The following is a 19,447-nucleotide window of genomic DNA, read 5'->3' on the forward strand; positions in this document are numbered from 1 at the left end:
AAGCTAATTAGAAATTTAGTATCACAGAGAAGGAGAGGGAGACCAAAGCAAAGGTGGTTGGACTGTATCGCGGATGACCTTCGATCAAAGGGATTAACCCGTAATGAAGTGTGGGACAGAGGTAGATGGAGAACGCCGACCACAAACATTGACCCCCACATAAAAGTGGGAAAGGATACAGGCAAGGAAGAAGAAGAAATTCAGTTCTACAATGAAAGTGTTTAGCGATGTCTGCAATAATAATATCGTTGAAATTCCTTTGCGAAATAGGACAATTGTGGCACGTCAAGCTAGCTGATGCTGTTGCCATTCAACGCTACCAGACGTACAATGTTATGAAGACGCCAAAATGGCTTCTATTTTTTCCGATATATATATATATATATATATATATATATATATATATATATATATATATATATATATATATATATACGTAAACTGAATAATTATAGCCCCAATTTGAAAAGTTGGCTAACTTTAGAGTTAGTCGCCAACAGAAAACTAGCCAAATTTAACCCCTCCCGACAATGCAGTAAATCTCTCCGTCTGCTAATGATTCAATGTTTATAATTCTCTTTTTCTTAATGATTTGACCGTTTCACAATGGTTTGGTCGATTGAGAATTCCTCCTGAGCCTATTGACGTCAGTAGAAATGTCGAAGGCATTCCTGACAAGTCTCTGAAACATCCTTCCTCTCTGCGAAGTCAGTAAAAGCTCTGACGGGAAAGAGAACTTTTACGCTGAAGCAGACTATTCTCTTCCGAGATTTCATTTGTTTATTCTCCGTTCATTTTGACTTTATGATAATTCTTTCCTATTCTAATGGCTGGTGTAACAGAGTTAGAGAGAGAGAGAGAGAGAGAGAGAGAGAGAGAGAGAGAGCCACTAGAATAGGAAAGAATTATCATAAATCGAGTCAAAATGAACGGAGAATGAAAAATGAAATCCTGGAAGAGAATAGTCTGCTTCAGCGTCAAAGTTCTTTTTTCCTTCAGAGCCACTTTGAAGATTCCTAGCGAAGCTTTTACTGTCTTTGCAGAGAGACGGAAGATCTTTCAGAGCCTTGTCAGTAATGCATTCAGCATTTCTACTGACGATGAGTGACACCTTGGAGTCGAATCCAGATCCGAGAGGGTTTTGAAGACTTCTTCTTCTTCTTCTTCTTCTTCTTCTTCTTCTTCTTCTTCTTCTTCTTCTTCTTCTTCTTATTATTCCTAGCGAAGCTTTTACTGTCTTTGCAGAGAGACGGAGGATCTTTCAGAGCCTTGTCAGGGATGCATTCAGCATTTCTACGGATGAGTTCCATCTTGGAATCATCCGGATCTGAGAGTGCTTTGAAGCCTATTTCAGATCATGAAGTCTTTTGTGGAATTCTGATGACAGAGTTGAAGAAATTCAAAATAAGGGTAACTGAATGCACACTCTATACCGTTAAGAATGGTGATTACAAGTTACAATGTGTTTTTATTAAGTGTGTGGCCGAGAGAAATCTCGGAGAATATTTATTATATCTTTGGCGTCACCTCTATCAATACGATGACCGCTCTAGGCCCTAAAGCTTACGAGCAAAACATACGACGCTTAATGAGTTATATAATAGGGAACCTGCACAGCGAAGAGTAAATAAAGGAGAAAATAGTTGGAGATTTTAATGGCTATGAATACACCCAATGTCGGTGTGAAGAGAGAAACGACAAAGTTGAAGTAAGGAGAAAGGAGGAGGAGAAGAAGACACAAAATAATGAAAAAAGTCAGGGGCAAGAGGAGGAAAAGAAGATGATTACCCTCAATCGTGAAGAAGAACTAGACAAGGAAATAGAAGAATTGAAGAGAGAAAAGGTGCGTTTAAAGGACTGTACAAGGAGACTTGAAAACCAGGTCGTCAAAAAAAATATAGAGAATAAAAAGAAAATCGAAAGACTTGAAAAGGAGCTTCTACATCATAATAATCAGAAAGAGAAGGAGAATGTAAGGGAGGAGAAGGAGAAAAAGAAGGAGGCTGGAAAGGAGAAGCGGGAGAAGGAAACTGAAAAGAAGGAGAAGGAGAAGAAAATGGAGGAGAAGGAGAAAAAGAAGGAGGCTGGAAAGGAGAAGCGGGAGAAGGAAACTGAAAAGAAGGAGAAGGAGACGAAAAGGGAGGAGACGGAGAAAAAGAAGGAGGCTGGAAAGGAGATGCAGGAGAAGGAAACTGAAAAGAAGGAGAAGGAGACGAAAAGGGAGGAGACGGAGAAAAAGAAGGAGGCTGGAAAGGAGATGCAGGAGAAGGAAACTGAAAAGAAGGAGAAGGAGAAGAAGAAGAAACATAATGAAGAAAATCAGAGGCAAGAGCAGGAAAAGAAGATAATTACCCCCCATCATGAAGAAGAACTAGACAAGGAAATAGAAGAATTGAAGAGAGAAAATATGCGTTTATAGGACTGTATAAGGAGACTTAAAAACCAGGTCGTCAAAAGAAATATAGAGAATAAAAAGAAAATCGAAAGACTTGAAAAGGAGCTTCTACGAAAACAAGAAATCAACGCTAGTTTGATGTGATTTTATGGAAAGAAGGAAAATAAGATAACCAAGAATAGCAAGGATTAGAAGGAGAAGAAGAATGGAAAGGATGAGAAAAAGAAAAAACAGAATACGAAGAATCGAAAAAAGAAGAAGAATGGAAAGGAGGAAAAACAGAATACCAAGAATCAGAGGAATAAGGGGGAGAAGGGGAAAAGAAAAAATAAAGAAAAATTAAACAAGGAGAAGGAAGATAATAGAAAAAGGGAGAGGCTAAAAAAGGATAGACAACAATTGACGGAAAAGGTAAGCAATTCGGAGAGTATTGACAGAACATCAAAAATCTCTCCAGAAAAGATCAGTAGAACTCGGGAAGGAGAAAGAAATTATTTTGTTACAGACGTTGGTAAAGAAATATATCTTCCTTAGGAGTTAAAGCTTAAGTTTATTAGAATGAGAGAGAGAGAGAGAGAGAGAGAGAGAGAGAGAGAGAGAGAGAGAGAGAGAGAGAGAGAGAGAGAGAGAGAGAGATTATGACGCATTTGGGTAGAGACCTAGAACAAGGGGGGGGGGAGGGGATGGAGGTTGGGGGGGAATGTTGATGTAGCCTGGGTGGACTCGCAGGGGAGAAGGTAGGAGAGGGGTGGGGCGGGGGGAGTTGGTTGCCAGTAGCTAAAAATAGATTCTGAAAGATGGCGAAGGCAAAAACGAAAGGGAATAAGATCCAGAGGAATAATAGATATAATGGAATGAAAATGACTAGATGGTGTTAGTTGTGATAAGAATATTTTAGATATATGAAATAAGAGTGTCTGAGGAGGTATAGAAGGAATTCGTGATAAATATAGAGGATACGACAGGGGCCAGGAAATTGATATAGAGATTAATGAAGTAAGGGAACGCTACAGAGACGAAGAGAGAAAGGAGTTATTCTATGGTTATTAAATCTCTTAAATAAATCTTAAGAGATTCTGTGCTTCTTTCAAGTAGTTTTGTTCGTTGTTCTGTTATAAGGTAAATAGGATATTGTGGTTAGAGGTTACGAAATATTAGAAATATTCACTTTATTATTATTATTATTATTATTATTATTATTATTATTATTATTATTAGCTAAACCATGACCCTAATTGGGAAAGCAGTATGCAGGAACAGTAAGTTATTCGATCCAGTAGCAGGCATCTATTATTTGAGGAACTGCAGGTCATGGCAGAGAAAAACAATATCTTGGAATTGTCCAGTTTAAGGTTTAAAGGCCTCTCATGAAGGGCAGAAGCAAGAAACGGTGACATTGCCCTAGAGACAAACCATAATCACATGATCAGCGCCCAAGCCCCCTCACCTCCCAAGCTAGGGCCAGGGAGGAACAGGTAATGGCTGCTGATGACTCAGCAGATAGACCTATAAGCTCCCCCAAACCCTCCATCCTTAGCTCACAACGATGGTAAGGTTGCAGCGACCAAAGGAACTATCGAATCCATGGTGATCACCAGGCAGAGAACCAATAAGGCCACAACAACATAATCAAGTTTCACTGGATAATGAAAAAAAATTATTTGTTTCGAGCGTTGCTCTAAAATTTTTCTTAATAATTTCAATCTCAAACACAAGATACTTTCTTCTTGGTTAGGGTAGAAGAGACTCGTTACTTATGGTAAAAAGCTCCTCTAGGAAAGGACACGCCAAAATCAAACCATTGTTGTCTTGGGTAGTGCCATAGCCTCTGTCTTGAGTTCGAGTTCTCTTGTTTGAGGGTACACTTGGTCACACTCTCTTGTTTCTCTTCCTCTTGTTATTTTTTTTTCTTTTTTGAAGTTTCTATAGTTTATATATGACAGATCTAATTTATTGTTGTTACTGTTCATAAAATGTTTTATTTTGAGTGTTACTTTTCTTGTAGTTTATTAATTTCCTTGTTTCATTTCCTCACTGGGCTATTTTTCATTTGTGGCATCTTGCTTTTCAATTAGGGTTATGGCTTAGCTTGTAATTATAATTATAATTATAATAATACAAATGAAATATTAATCTGATAATAACAATAGAAAACCTCATTCCTCTGTCCTACCTTTCTCACAAGGAAATGGAAATAATGACAACTAATTCTAACAGACTGTGTCTTCTGCTAAAATATCCCAGGACTGTGCTTTCCAAACTGAATATAAATGCAAGGTAAATGCAAAGAGGGTCACATAAATCAGGACCCAAAGAAATCCCCAACTTGAATGAGAACTGGTTGGCCCAAAACCTTCCTAAAATGAAAAATCATGGTAAATTCTCTCTCTCTCTCTCTCTCTCTCTCTCTCTCTCTCTCTCTCTCTCTCTCTCTCTCTCTCTCTCTCTCTCTCTGTATATATATATATATATATATATATATATATATATATATATATATATATATATATATATATCCGGGCAAACGGAACTCCAGATAATTTTCAGGATAATAGGAAAAAGAGAGTAATTCAAAACACGTGTCAACGCCAAATAATAAATGGAGGAACTTTAACGCAGGTCTCCTATCATCATGAAAAATATCTGGTTATTTCAGTTGTTTGTAGGATTCTGATTTCGATTTTTTGATGTAACTCGGAATTGTCTATATATATATTTTATATATATATATATATATATATATATATATATATATATATTTATATATATATATATTATATATATATATTATATATATATCTCCTTTTTCATACATCTTAGTTTGCTATAAAGTATGGAAAGAAACAATAGTTCTGATAGAGTAGGTAGGAAATATATATTCATGTATTCATATATATGTGTGTGTATATATATATATATATATATATATATATATATATATATATATATATACATACATATACATATACATATATTATATATAAAATTACGTACTGTATACACACAAACACACACATACACACATATATATATACAAATATATATATATATATATATATATATATATATATATATATATATATATATATATATATATATATTAGTCCAAGAGCTAGCAGCCATTTATTTACTGGAGATGACCAAAATTCTAGTGGGCATTTTTGGAAAGAATCTACCATGGGACATCCAAAAAAGGGTATCTTTAAGTTGGCCAGGGGTGGGTGTGGATTTTATTAACACCTTTTGCCCGAAAACGGACTTTTCATTTTTCGACAAAATATAGGGGTTGGGGAAAGTAAATTGGCTACAGCTCCTCTCACACTGGGTCTAGAATAAAGAACTATATACCAAAATGATGCTATTGATCTGAAGATTTATTTCATATCAAACAACCTAAATTAAATGATTATTGGGGTCACCAAGGGTCAAAAGGTCAAGGTCAGCCCTTAGAAATGCCGGTTTTGGGTTTTAGCTGTATTTTGGCTAAATAAGACATCAAAATTTGCCCAAGGTTTACTAAATATGAATAGAATATAGAGAAGAGACACAAATAAAGTTTTTTGAAGAATATGGGATCGATTCCAGCAATATGACTGATATGACAAAAGTCATTATTGAACGGTTTCTGTGAAATTCACTCGTCGAACCATTTCAAATTCAGTTGATAGATGTTTCACCTATATTGTGTGTGCACCTGTTTTGTCTTTAAAACATTATAAAAAGAGCCTCTATATTGCGTTCTAACATCCTTGAAATTTTTGAGTGTGCACCTGAATTGCCTGTGTCCTTGTCACTTGATGATTTTAAGAAAGGGCAAGTAGAATTTCCAGACCACCTTCATTTGGTTTTTAACACACTTCTCTGTGGCTTGCAGAATAAAGATAAGCCTAGTGAATCAGTAAAACGAAGGGTAGTCTCACTATCCCAGAATGTTATTTTCTGTACCAGCCGGGGAAGAATAAAACCCTCCAAGCATCTTTGTCTGGGAATCGGAATGAAAAGCCTCACTGGTAGTCGCATTTGTGGAAATTCTTAATCACTTTGGTCATGCGGTAAGTTATCACACAGCTGAATCCATTGAGACATATAGCGTCAAAAATCACAGCAAAAGGGCAGCTTTTACCTGATATGCTCTTACCTCAAGTTGGTCTCTCCATAGGTCTTGCTTGGGATAATTATGACGAGCTGACAGAAACCCTATCTGGCAAAGACACTCTTCATGACACCGTTCTGATATGCTACCAAAATAGGCCTGCTGCAGGTGTGATGTAAGGTGCTGAGACTGAAGGGACCATGAATACTGATGCAACTACTGACCAAGTACCTGTGAAAAGATGACGGATATTTGATGCGCCTCAGCGACATATCATGCCATATAAAAGAAAGCCATCACTGTCGAGGTTCGAATTTGAAAAATATTCACAAGATCCTCCATCAAGCCTGGAGATAGCAAAGAAAATGAACATCATCTGGTCAATCTGCTGCTGCCTGATGTCCAACACCCCTATGTGGCGTGGCTGCAATTCCTTGGTCACAAAGGACAGACTCCCTTTGCAGTAGATTGGGTATGTGGAAAATATTGAAATTCCACCAACAAGATTGGATGTAGTTAAAGAAACCTTGGTCAGGTCTCAAAAGGTTGCGTGTGAGTGCAGTGAGGCATATGCTATAGTGACATGTGACTTAGTTATCGCAAAACCTGCACTCCAGATCCAAGCACAAGAATCCCCTCTCCTTGACAATATCTTCGTGTGTTTTGGTGCATTTCATATTTCCATGGCCTATTTCAGCGCATTCGGTTATATTGTTGAATCGTCTCGTTGTACCGAGGTTCTTAGCTCGGCTGACGTGTTGGCTCATGGTTCAATACGAGGGTTCATTGGTGAAAAATATTTTAACAGATGCAAGAGTATCCATCCCCTGTTTGCACTTGCCTTGCCGATTCTGCATTTTAAGCAATTTTTTTGGTGGAATACCAAATGAATGCATGGCATTGTTGAATTCATTTTCTGCAGACCTATCACCCCAATCACTTTTGACATTACTGGAGTGCGCTGCAATTTGTAATCTGTTGGAAAGATATGGTGAATTCTGTGATGTGACTCGTCAGGGTCATCATGGCTCTACTGCTACGTTCTGGTTTCTCTACATTGATCTTGTTCATATATTTATGCTTTTTGTCAGGACCAGCAGGACAAATGACCCAGACCCTTACCTTACAGCAAACTGTGAATAGGGATGCTGCATCCAGCCAAAAGGGTACTGCTGAATTTACACAGAATGTTGCAGTCCGTAAGAGGTGGACAGTGACAAGATCTTTTAGGGGAGCAATTGTGAGTTGTCTCCTGGAAATGACTGGAATCACACTGGTGGATGATGCAATACAGGAACTAAAGCCAACAAGGATAGCCAAAGACAATGCAGACCTTAAGAGCACGATTACAGATGTGGAGAACACTCTCAATCCATTCACTGTTAATGATGATACTCTGTATTGCCTAAACACTGGCAAAGCTGCCTCGGATGGTGTGAAAGACAGACTTCTGCAATCAAAAGAAACTGGATCTACCTGGCATCAAGATTTTGTTAATGCATGTAATGTAGATGTAGGGCGTTTTCAACGGGATGTTAAACGAAGAAAGGTGATGAATGTCACACAGGATGCAGTAAAAGTTAAATTCATCACAAAGAACAAACCGACCAAGGAAGCAAAATGCACCAGAGACATTTAGAAGGCTGCTGTATTTGTCAGTAACACAAGAACTTGATCTCAGTATTGTCCTGTCCTATCCTCTCACTCCATTTCCTTTCTCATTGTGTCATATATCTGGTGATATGAACAAGACATCAAAGAGCACATTAGTGGAAAAATTAGAAGCAATGGGAATCTTGAATGTCATACCAGACAGGACTGATATCTATATTATTGATGCTATGTTCTTCTTCAGTACGCTTGACATGCCATCCACCTATGGGGGGATGGCAATGTCCATTTTGAAATAAGCTTGTAGCACTGGTGGAATTGTACACATAGTCTGTGACACATATCCTAATGGGCCAAGTATCAAGGACATTGAACATGACTTGTGTGGTAGGACACCCACTACCTACATAATCACTGGCTCATCACAGAAAAGACCACCGGATCTCAACATGGCTTGGAGCACATCACAATTCAAAACAGAGTTTTTGGCCTTGTTGAAGGGTGAATGGTCATCAGATAGATATGCATTGACTCTTCAGGGACATCAGGTCTACTTTGCAGTGGAACATGAATGCTACCTTTACACTTCAGCAAGTGGAACTGTCAACAGGTTCATGATCTTCAGTGCAGGCATGAAGATGCCGATACACGGTTACTGTACCATGCAAACTTTGTTGCTGTAAACCATGATGTGGCCCCAGTGATTACCATTCGCAGTAACGACACTGACGTCTTCATCATCATTCTCTACCATGCTAGGTTACTTAATGCACAGATTTGGATGGATGCTGGATTGAGTTCTAGAAATTCCAGGCGTTTCATAGCTATGTCACATCTTGCAACCAAACTGACTGGACCTATATGCGATACTCTATCAAGCTTCCATGCTCTGACAGGCTGTGATTGCACAACCTCTTTTATGAGAAAAGAAAAGTGGAAGCCATTTGAAATAATAAGAAACAACCCTAGGTTCACATCAGCAATTAATCACCTTGGAGACTCGGATGCTATCGATCCAGATGTTGCTGCTGTAGTTAAAGAGTACTTGTGCATTGTCTATGGAGTTCGGAACCTGACAAGTGTTGATGAAGCCAGGCTTCAACTTTTCGGCAAGTTGTATGCCCCAAAGAAAGAAACGATCCGTTGGATAAAATCAAAGCTACAGACCCCTGTTGTCTTCCTCCTTGCCAGGGAGTGTTGCAACAAAAATTGCTCAGAACTAACTTTGTTGCACACATATGGAGGAATGCAAGGGAAGCCAATCCAGTCTCATTTGGTCCTGAAGGACATGGCTGGAAAGTCCAGAATGACAGATTGATGATTGTCTGGTTCACTGGCTCAAATACCCCTGATGAGTTGACTGTTGAAGAATCTGATGTACAAGATGATGATGATGATTATGAAGATGAAAGTGACACAGAGCAGCCATTCCTCGGATGAAGAAAAGGAAATAGATTTTCAGAGAAGTCCTTTTGCAAATTTTGATGTCTTATTTAGCCAAAATACAACTGAAACCCAAATCCGGCATTTCAAAGTGCTAAACTTGACCTTTTGACCCCTGGTGACCTCTAATAATAGATTAATTAACTTAGTTTGATATCAAATAAATCTACTTATCAATAGCATCATTTTGATATATAGTTCTTTATTCTAGACCCAGTGTGAGAGGAGCTGCAGCCAATTTACTTTCCCCAACCCCCATATTTTGCCGAAAAATGAAAAGAACTTTTTCGGTCAAAAGGGGTTAATAAAATCCACACCCACCACTGCCAAACTTAAAGATACCCATTTTTGGATGTACCATGGTAGACCCTTTCCAAAAATGCCCACCAGAATTTTGGTCATCTCCGGTAAATAAATGGCTGCTAGCTCTCGCTCTATATACAGCATAATAAAATTACATGAAACATACATTAAACCCACATAATATTAAATAAACTCCACCTATTTCATTCGATATTACATGCAAAGTTGATATCCCATTGCATGAATCCCAGCGTATTTGAAAAGGCAGAAGTTGCCCAGTATTTTAAGAAAGACCATGAAAAGTATTTTGGGGATTTGGGGCTAATTTCACTGAGGATTTAATAAACATGTGTTTATGAAATCATAAAATCCGTTGAGTATATATTATAACGAAATGGAATATTCATATGGTAATTACTTTGTTTATTATGCTTGAGGGTACATTCAGATACAGTATTCTATCTGTTTTCTTATTTCCCTTCCTTACTGGGCTATTTTCTCTGTTACTTACTTTACTTTGATGACTGCTTTTCCGGTCCCCTACAGCAGGGGAACCCCACTCTCTACAGGACCTCCACTATCGTTTTACCTTGTTCGTTCACAGTATTCATCTTTTCAAGTCACACATTGTTCATTTACTGTTAAATCATCACTGTCAAAAGACTCATGAAATAAGAAAGTCTTCAGTTTCCTCTTGAAAGCCTTAATGTCTTCAATCATTCGAATGTTTCGTGGGAGCTAATTATATAGTCTCGGGGCCGCATATATAAAGACTCTGGAGCCTAAAGTAGACATAAATCTAGGTTCCAACAGTTTGAAGCCATCTGTAACTATTCCTGTGTCGACAAGATTTGTTGGCTGCGCAATATGTAGGAATTCTCTTAAGTATTTTGGACGACCGGTTCTGATAACTTAGTGGGTTATTGTACATATTTTAAATTCAATTCTCGCTTTAATCGGCAGCCAGTGTAAATCAATTAGTATAGGGGTGATCCTTTCTCTAGGTGGGACACCTTTTATCAGTCACCCTTATTAGTATCCTGCTTTCCCAATTACGGCTGTAGATTAAAACTAATAATAATAATAATAATAATAATAATAATAATAATAATAATAATAGTTATTGTTATTATTAATATTATTAATATTGTTAATATTATCAATATTATTATTATTAGTATTATTATTATTATTTTGATAATTCATAACCTCACCAATCTCTGCTTTAGAGAGAGAGAGAGAGAGAGAGAGAGAGAGAGAGAGAGAGAGAGAGAGAGAGAGAGAGAGAGAATTTCATCTACCACCTCAACAGTATCGTGCAATGCTGCAACTCTACATAGCTGTCAAGTCTCCTCTCAACTCTGGAAGCTCACCAAGCTTGCAATGACTCCGCCTTGCCCATTGCAATGTTCTTCCCTTCGCTCCTATTTCTCATGAATGCTGGAATATTCATTTAGAAGTATTTCATAATAGCAAACCCTTATCTAAGCTATAAATATGGCGAAGTATAGATTAATACTTATTAGATTTATTTAGTGTTTAAAGATATTTAAAAAAAGGGCGACCGTGCAACCTAAGATGCAAGAGGCAGATCAAGTCTCAATGTTGCCTCCCCTAACATCTTAAATGATTCAATACGAACTCTGATTGGTCGAGAATTTCCTCTGCTAGTCCGCCAATGCCAGCTCACAGTGCCATCCTCCGCTAACAAATAAACCACATTAAGGTATCCTCACTCAGATACCATATATATATATATATATATATATATATATATATATATATATATATATATATATATATATTATTATTATTAAATGCTAAGTTACAACCTTAGTTGGAAAAGCAGGATGCTTTGAGCCCAGGGACCCCAACAGGGAAAATAGCCCAAGGAGGAAAAGAAATAAGGAAAAATAAAATATTTTAAGAATAGTAACATTAGAATAAATATTTCTTATATAAACAATAAAAACTTCAATAAAAACAAGACTAAGAGAAACTAGATAGAAGTGTGCCTGAGTGTACCCTCAAGCAAGAGAACTCTAACTCAAGACATTGGAAGACCATGGTACAGAGGCTATGGCACTACCCAAGACTAGAGAACAATGGTTTGATTTTAGAGTGTCCTTCCCCTAGAAGAGCTGCTTACCATAGCTAAAGAGTCACTTCTATCCTTACCAAGAGGAAAGTAGCCACTGAACTATTACAGTGCAGAAGTCAACCCCTTGGGTGAAGAAGAATTATTTGGTAATCCCAGTGTTGTCTGGTGTATTTGGACAGAGGAAAAAATGTAAAGAATAGGCCAGACTATTTAGTGTATGTGTAGGCAAAGGGAAAAGGAACCGTAACTAGAGAGAAGGGTCCAATGTATTACTGTCTGACCAGTCAAAGGACCCCATAACTCCCAAAAGGTAGTCTCTGAACGGGTAGCTGGTGCCCTGGCCAACCTACTACCATGATCAGCAAAGCTGTACCTGCCAGGGCTACCCATACTAGGCTGGCTTGCTGTGAGCGGTCAGATGAAAGTCCCCCAAAATCACTAATTCAGACTTGCATGATTAAAGACATCTGAGGCCTTTGTCCTGCAGTGGACTAGAAATGGCTATGTTTGTTGATGTTGCAAGTACACACACACACACACACACACACACACACACACACACATATATATATATATATATATATATATATATATATATATATATATATATATGTGTGTGTGTATATATATATATATATATATATATATATATATATATTCATATATATATATATGAATATATATATATATATATATATATATATATATATATATATATATATATATATATATATAGAAATGTTAACACTGAATTGATTTCTTATTAAAATAAATATTCTCTCTCTCTCTCTCTCTCTCTCTCTCTCTCTCTCTCTCTCTCTCTCTCTCTCTCTCTCTCTCTCTCTCAATTGCAAAGGATATATTTAATTCAATATTTAAACCTATTTTTCATAATATATGAAAAATAAACTGTCAAAAATACCTTCAACGTAAATGTTTTTTTCAGGAAATATTTCAATTTTTAAAAATAAATGAATTCGATCAGGGAAATTATTAAAAATATTTACCTAATCAACTATCAAAGCAAACAGGAATTTCATCACCATATTCACTATTGAAAGTGCATCATATATTTACAGGACAATATAGAAATAACGTTGATTTGCCTTTGCTTACAAAACTGGTAACAAAACTTTAGATCAATATGAAAAATGTATCTTAAGCCAGAGGATGAGATTTTGATTAAGAGTACCGTATAAATATAAGTATCGTATAAGTATGATATGGGCTTGATTCATTACCCACATGTGCAATAAATGAAATATAATATATATAATATTAAAGGTTTTATTCTATATATTTATTCGAAAGAAAGTACCAAAACGAAATTTTCCAATGGTTCATGAACTGGCATTTGGCTCTTTTACCTAGTTGAAAGAGAAAACCACAATTTCCTAACAGTTTGGCCGAATGGAGTGTTCCTATTGGCTAAGGCCGAAAGTAGCGTTCCTATTGGCTAATTTCCTTACCGTTGCCCGAATGGAGCGTTGCTATTGGCTAAGGACATTGGAAGGTAACTCCCAAATCGTTCCTTAAAGTCGGATTTTCCTTACAATATTTTACTTCCAAAATGACCTCATTGAGGCCATCTGTTGGGACCTTTAGGAACATGGCAAGTTCACTAAATCAACTGAAAAATTATTGTTTATTTTATTCAAAAATACGTATAAAATATTTATTACATATAATAGTTGAATAAAATATGAAATGAATATATTTTACAAAATAAGAATGTCTAGATAAGAAGTATCTTGACGTTTATAAGATAATCTTAAAAAGAAATGCTCGTATACAGTTTTGGCAAAACTTATCTAGTCCCTCATGAGGGGGTCCAGAATTGCCAACAAATTAATTAGGTAGAATTTTTCATTTAGAGAAATTCGAAAGTCACTAGGATGATATATAAAGCGGAAAATATATATTTTCTAGATATAAATTCATCCTCCTGCAAAAGAGGTCATGAATGAAATATTTAGTATAATTCCTTTTCTTTCTAAGTCGAAAGGTTTGCAGCCCTTATCACTGAGTGGACAAGGATGTGAACATTAGATTCTTTTAGCTTTTAACTTATATAGCAACAGAATATTTACAAACAAAATAGTCCGATCAGTTAACTACTGGTACTTTCTATTTGTACATATGAAGACAGCACAGTGATAAAGGCAGTAATCAGGACATAATTCTTCACATATCCTTTAATCTAAATTCCAAAAGGAACCACCTCCAGACGACACTATATCAAAAAGGATTCTTTTCATTAGGATATCAATTTTGGCCCCACTCTCAATGCCGTACTTCATTTATCTACTTATCCCTAGATTCCATATGATTTAGCAGTTCAATAAGTTTGGAATATCAATTCGAAAAGGGTAAAATTCGTAAGGAAACGAACCAGAATAGCCAAGAATATTTTTAGTGTCTAGAATTATGCTGTAAATTATCGTAGTTATAAGCATTGATAAATTTACATTATACTTCAGGTAAGATTTTTATGTTCGATTTGAAAGCATTGAAAGAGTTACCATTTCGTTTTTCTCAACATTTTAAGGTTGGCAATCTTGATGTGTAAGAAATCTCCTATCTAAAACGTAGTATTTTCCTTTTGAAATTGGCCATTCAATGCAACGTATATTTCACAATCTAATGATATGTTTATGATTATGAAGATCTATTGTTGCCATTTTCTCAAAAACTATATAATAAGAGAAATTTCTCGAGTGTGAAAGAATATATGGATTAGATGGACATAAGAAGTCACTCAATGAAAAAACTATGGTATATTTCTCTCAAAAAAACAATAAAGAAATTCTATAGGTAAATATGCATCAGCATTCTATTATTATGTTGAAATTCTTCAAATAATAGAAACAAATTCTGAATTATTTTGAACCTTATTCAAAGGTTTAAAGTATATTCAGGAACAAAGTTCTGGTATTACTGAAAATGGAGGAATCTATACCAATTGATTTCTAACTGAAGGGGCGGAAAGGTCTTAGACAATAGTCTTTTGTGTCCTTTTCTCGTGAGATCACTTTGTAAACAAACTTCACTACTTGCCATTATGTTTTATTTCTCTCTCCGTTTATTGTATCAACATATTATGATAGATATGATAAAATTCACGACTTTTAAAGTTATCCTGACCAAATTTTTACCCTAAACCAATAATGGACTCGCCAATCATAGACGACATATATACCATAGTTAGAAACAAAATACGTAACAATTATTGTAAAAAATAATAAATAAACGACCTTTTTGAACAGATGATAATACAGTTAAAAGACAAGTAAATTAGAATACTTAATTCATAATATTTTCTTTGATTAATTATCTTTTGATATTTCTTATTGTTATTTCTGACAGCTGAATTGACACGTAGCATAGGCGGTGTGGTGACATCATAGATGTAAACATGAGCAAAAATGTGAATTTTAAAATATGTTTTGTAGGTTAATAAAAAGTTGAGTGATGCATTCTTCGATGTGTTTACAGTGTCAATGTAATACCATTGTAATATTCAATAGAAGCAGGGGAGCTAAACTTAATAAAAGCAACACCAACTTTTCGTTCATATAATTCTACATTGTATCAGAGGTTGTGACAACCTTTCGTAGGTAGTATGTCTTGATTCAATATGATATGACTTGCTTTAATTATTATTATTGTTATTACTATTATTATTATTATTATTATTATTATTATTATTGTTGTTGTTGTTGCGAGCAAAGTGTGACCTTATATGAAATGCCAATTTTTTTTTAAGATATCTCACCCAACCCGCAGCCCAATCATTCCCTAACCATAGATTTCGGAGCGAGGTGGTAGGGGCTGGGGGCTGGGGGAACAGCTGATATTTTCAGCGGTGGAGTCAATAACTCCTATACAAATAAATATATTCAAATGAGATTTTAAGAAATTATTTAAGAATATATAAGCTTTGTTTTAGCTAATTTCATTGTTAATACCTTTTATAGGCATGCCCTGGCTGTCAGTTTTGTACGTAAGTGACGACTTTTAACTAAAAAATCAGTGAGGAGCAGCACACTACTACTAGATTTTTACAGATATCCAAACGATTTTTACAGGGTTTGATGGGTGTTATATAAACTACATTCTTGCCAATTTTAATGTTAGTATTTGCCATAGAAAGGCCACAGCAATCGTTTATTTCAGTATGAGTTGAATGGTAATCTTTATCAGTGGAGTAAATTGTTCCTAGAATAATTCTCATATGAAAATTTCAGGGATTGATAGGAAACAGTTCCTCTGTTTCTGCCAAATTCCATGGTAGTATCTACAATTGTAAAGACACAGCTATCATGTAACCTTCTTAAATATGATAAATGTTGCAACATTACAGTGAACTGCGTGTTATTATTATTATTATTATTATTATTATTATTATTATTATTATTATTATTATTATTAAGCTACAACCCTAGTTGGAAAAGCAGGATGCTATAAAGCCAAGGGCTCCAACAGGGAAAATAGCCCAGTGAGTAAAGGAAATAATTGAAACTACAAGAGAAATTGTTGAAAATTAACATAAAACAGTAACAGCATTAGAATAAATCATTCACATATTAACTACAAAAAGTAAAAAAAAAAAGCAAGAGGAAGCGAAATATGATACAATAGTGGGCCCGAGTGTACCCTTAAACAAGAGAACTCTACCCTAAGACAGTGAAAGTCCATGGTACAGAGGCTATGGCAGTATCCAAGACCAGAGAGCAATGGTTTGTTTTTGGAGTGTCATTCTTATAGAAGAGGGTCAATACCAATCTCATGAACAATATTTGTCTCGAGTTCAGCTACTTTATTTCATTACTTTTCATTAACTATATTTTTCTTGGGAGTAGCCCAGTAAATACTTTTAAGGGAAGGTTCTGGTGAGGGGGGGGGAGAGGTTAGAGAAATCCCCTCCCCCGGCCAAGTCCGACACAGGAAATAAAAGGAAGTAATTTCTGTTTTAGAGAGAGAGAGAGAGAGAGAGAGAGAGAGAGAGAGGCTAAATGAAGAGTCTTGATACAGTATGTAAAGTATAGTATCATTGCAGAAATTTTATTTGATAACCGTTAATCTACTAGCAAATATTGCTAATCTAATTCATTATTAGTATATATGTAGTAGCTAGTAGCGGTGCTAGTAGTTCTGTTGTTGGAAGGTTGATTAGAGAATTATTGGGTCCTTTGACTGGTCAGACAGTACTACATTTGATCCCTTTCTCTGGTCACGGCTCATTTCATCTTTTCCGACGCATACACAGAATAGTCTGGCCTATTCTTTACACATTCCCCTCTTTCCTTATACACTTGACAACACTGAAATTACTAAACAAATTGTTCAGTGGCTACTTTCCTCTTAGCTAGGGTAGAAGAAACTCTTTAGCTATGGTAAGGAGCTCTTCTAGGAGAAGGACACTCTAGTCTTGGGTAGTGCCATAGCCTCTGTACCATGGTCTTCCACTGTCTTGGGTTAAAGATCTCTTGCCTGTGGGTACACTCTGGCACACTATTCTATCTTGTTTTCTCTTCCTCTTGATATTTTATAGTTTTTATCCTCTTGTTATTTTTAAGTTTTTATAGTCTATAAATGAAAGATTTATTTTAATGTCATTATTGTTCTTAAACTTCTTTCTAGTTTTCCCCTATTTCCTTTTTTCCCTGGGCTATTTTCCCTGTTTTAGCCCTTGGGCTTATAGCATCCTGTTTTTCCAACTAGGGTTGTAGCTTAGCAAATAAATAAATAATAATAATGATAATAATAATAATAATAATGATAATAATATGATGCCCCTAAGACATTGCTGTCTAAATAGTCATGACTGTCATGTTAAATACAGTACTTTATTTCCTTGGCTTATCCTTGTTTCCCATAAAGCCCGAAATCTTAGTAGTATTAATGCATGAATATCCTTGTGTGTTTAACCAAATCAGTGAGGCCCAGACCAAGATTACTCATGTTCCTGTAGTGGATTTTTTAATTTGTTACCCAATGTGGGTCTGCTATATGCAATGTGCAAATCAATTATATAGAAAGATTGAATTTACCCAGAAAGGAATAGAGATACATCCTTATCTATTTAGCTCATTTTGTGTTAAATAGGGATGCCCTAATTGGCTTAGTATTCTCAATACTCCAGTCTTCTCCAAGGATTTGATATTTTGCTGCATTTTACAGTGACTCTCTCTCTCTCTCTCTCTCTCTCTCTCTCTCTCTCTCATAGCATTTGCATTCATTTTTTCATAATAATTAATGGAAAGTATGTTATTTTAGTCAGAAATATTCTTTACATGGTCAAATTCTCTCTCTCTCTCTCTCTCTCTCTCTCTCTCTCATAGCATTTGCATTCATTTATTCATAATAATTAATGGAAAGTATGTTATTTTAGTCAGAAATATTCTTTACATGGTCAAATTCTCTCTCTCTCTCTCTCTCTCTCTCTCTCTCTCTCTCCCCCCATCTTTTGCGTTTAATCTCCTCGGGGAGACTTGTGTGAGGAAGGAAGGCTGGCCTGCCATCCTTCCTTGGTAGGCCTGTAGATAGGCTGTAGGCGAGCCAGCTAGAGCAGGCTGCAGCCTGCTGTAGCAGGCTGTCTATTCAGGCAGCTGGTTACTTCACAGAATGCGAAGTTGCCATTTTGTCAATGATCATAATTAATAGTATTTATAAAGTAAATTAACACCAGTTTGTGTATCTTGATTCTTAAACAACTTCAGTGCCTTTATACCTATCTATGTAAAAGGTGTTTCAACCGAAATATAAGTCAATTTTAAAGAAAATTGTCGTCTGCATTTCTTCAGTTGGCTGATTGTTGACGTCTTTTCTCTGCTCACGTGTGGCAACTTGACACTATAGAGACATGGGTGTATGTTATCTGGTATTGTGACCATACAGTTTATCATTAAAAGTATATATATATATATATATATATATATACATACACATCCTATGCCGATTGCCGCAAAGGGCCTCAGTTAGTTTTCGAGAGTCGTCTCTATCTCGAGCTTTTAATGGAATTTGGGTCATTTATCCAGGGAGGCCATTCCTATCCAAGGTGCAGCTGGGGGAAATTATTTAGAAATTTAGCAAGGAGTTAAAACATAGCTCTCAAAAATAGGTGCAACTGAAGTCCAAATTGATATTGCAATAACTCATGAATAATACTGTACCGCACATTTTCATACATACTTATACTGTACACTGTAATACTATTTTTTTTTTATCTCTCGTTCTCTCCCGCTCTGATAATAGAAAAACCCGTCTAAGCTTAAAGTCTATAGATGTATATGTAGATCTTGTTTAAGCTTACTATCGCATTTTTACAGATTGTATGCATTTTTGTGACATTGTTGCTCTCAACTGTTTGCATACAAGCTATTTATCTGTTAAATAAACTTCACATGCATTCACCTCGCCTTTCTATTAAGTGCATAACAGATCACCTTTCCACAATGCCCACAGTACACCGTATTATCCCCAAAAAGGGCATATTTAG

At 35.9% G+C, this 19,447-nt stretch overlaps 1 protein-coding gene across 1 annotated transcript; it reads left to right on the forward strand.

Moving 5' to 3' along the window:
• Positions 1-1,780: 1,780 nt before the first annotated feature.
• On the forward strand, positions 1,781-2,419 carry LOC137632565 (uncharacterized). The gene is made up of 2 exons (XM_068364568.1): positions 1,781-1,843; positions 2,069-2,419. Exons 1-2 carry the CDS (start codon positions 1,781-1,783, stop codon positions 2,417-2,419), a joined length of 414 nt encoding a protein of 137 aa, XP_068220669.1.
• Positions 2,420-19,447: the final 17,028 nt, after the last annotated feature.

This window comes from Palaemon carinicauda, chromosome 3 (assembly GCF_036898095.1).
Source record: "Palaemon carinicauda isolate YSFRI2023 chromosome 3, ASM3689809v2, whole genome shotgun sequence".
NCBI classification, from domain to species: domain Eukaryota; kingdom Metazoa; phylum Arthropoda; class Malacostraca; order Decapoda; family Palaemonidae; genus Palaemon; species Palaemon carinicauda.

Excerpts from the sequence above, each read along its gene's own strand:
- LOC137632565 (XM_068364568.1), top strand. The coding sequence starts at position 1,781 with ATGATTACCCTCAATCGTGAAGAAGAACTAGACAAGGAAATAGAAGAA. Across the intron at positions 1,844-2,068 it reads AAGAATTGAAGAGAGAAAAG|GAGAAAAAGAAGGAGGCTGG; the intron begins GTGCGTTTAAAG and ends ATGGAGGAGAAG.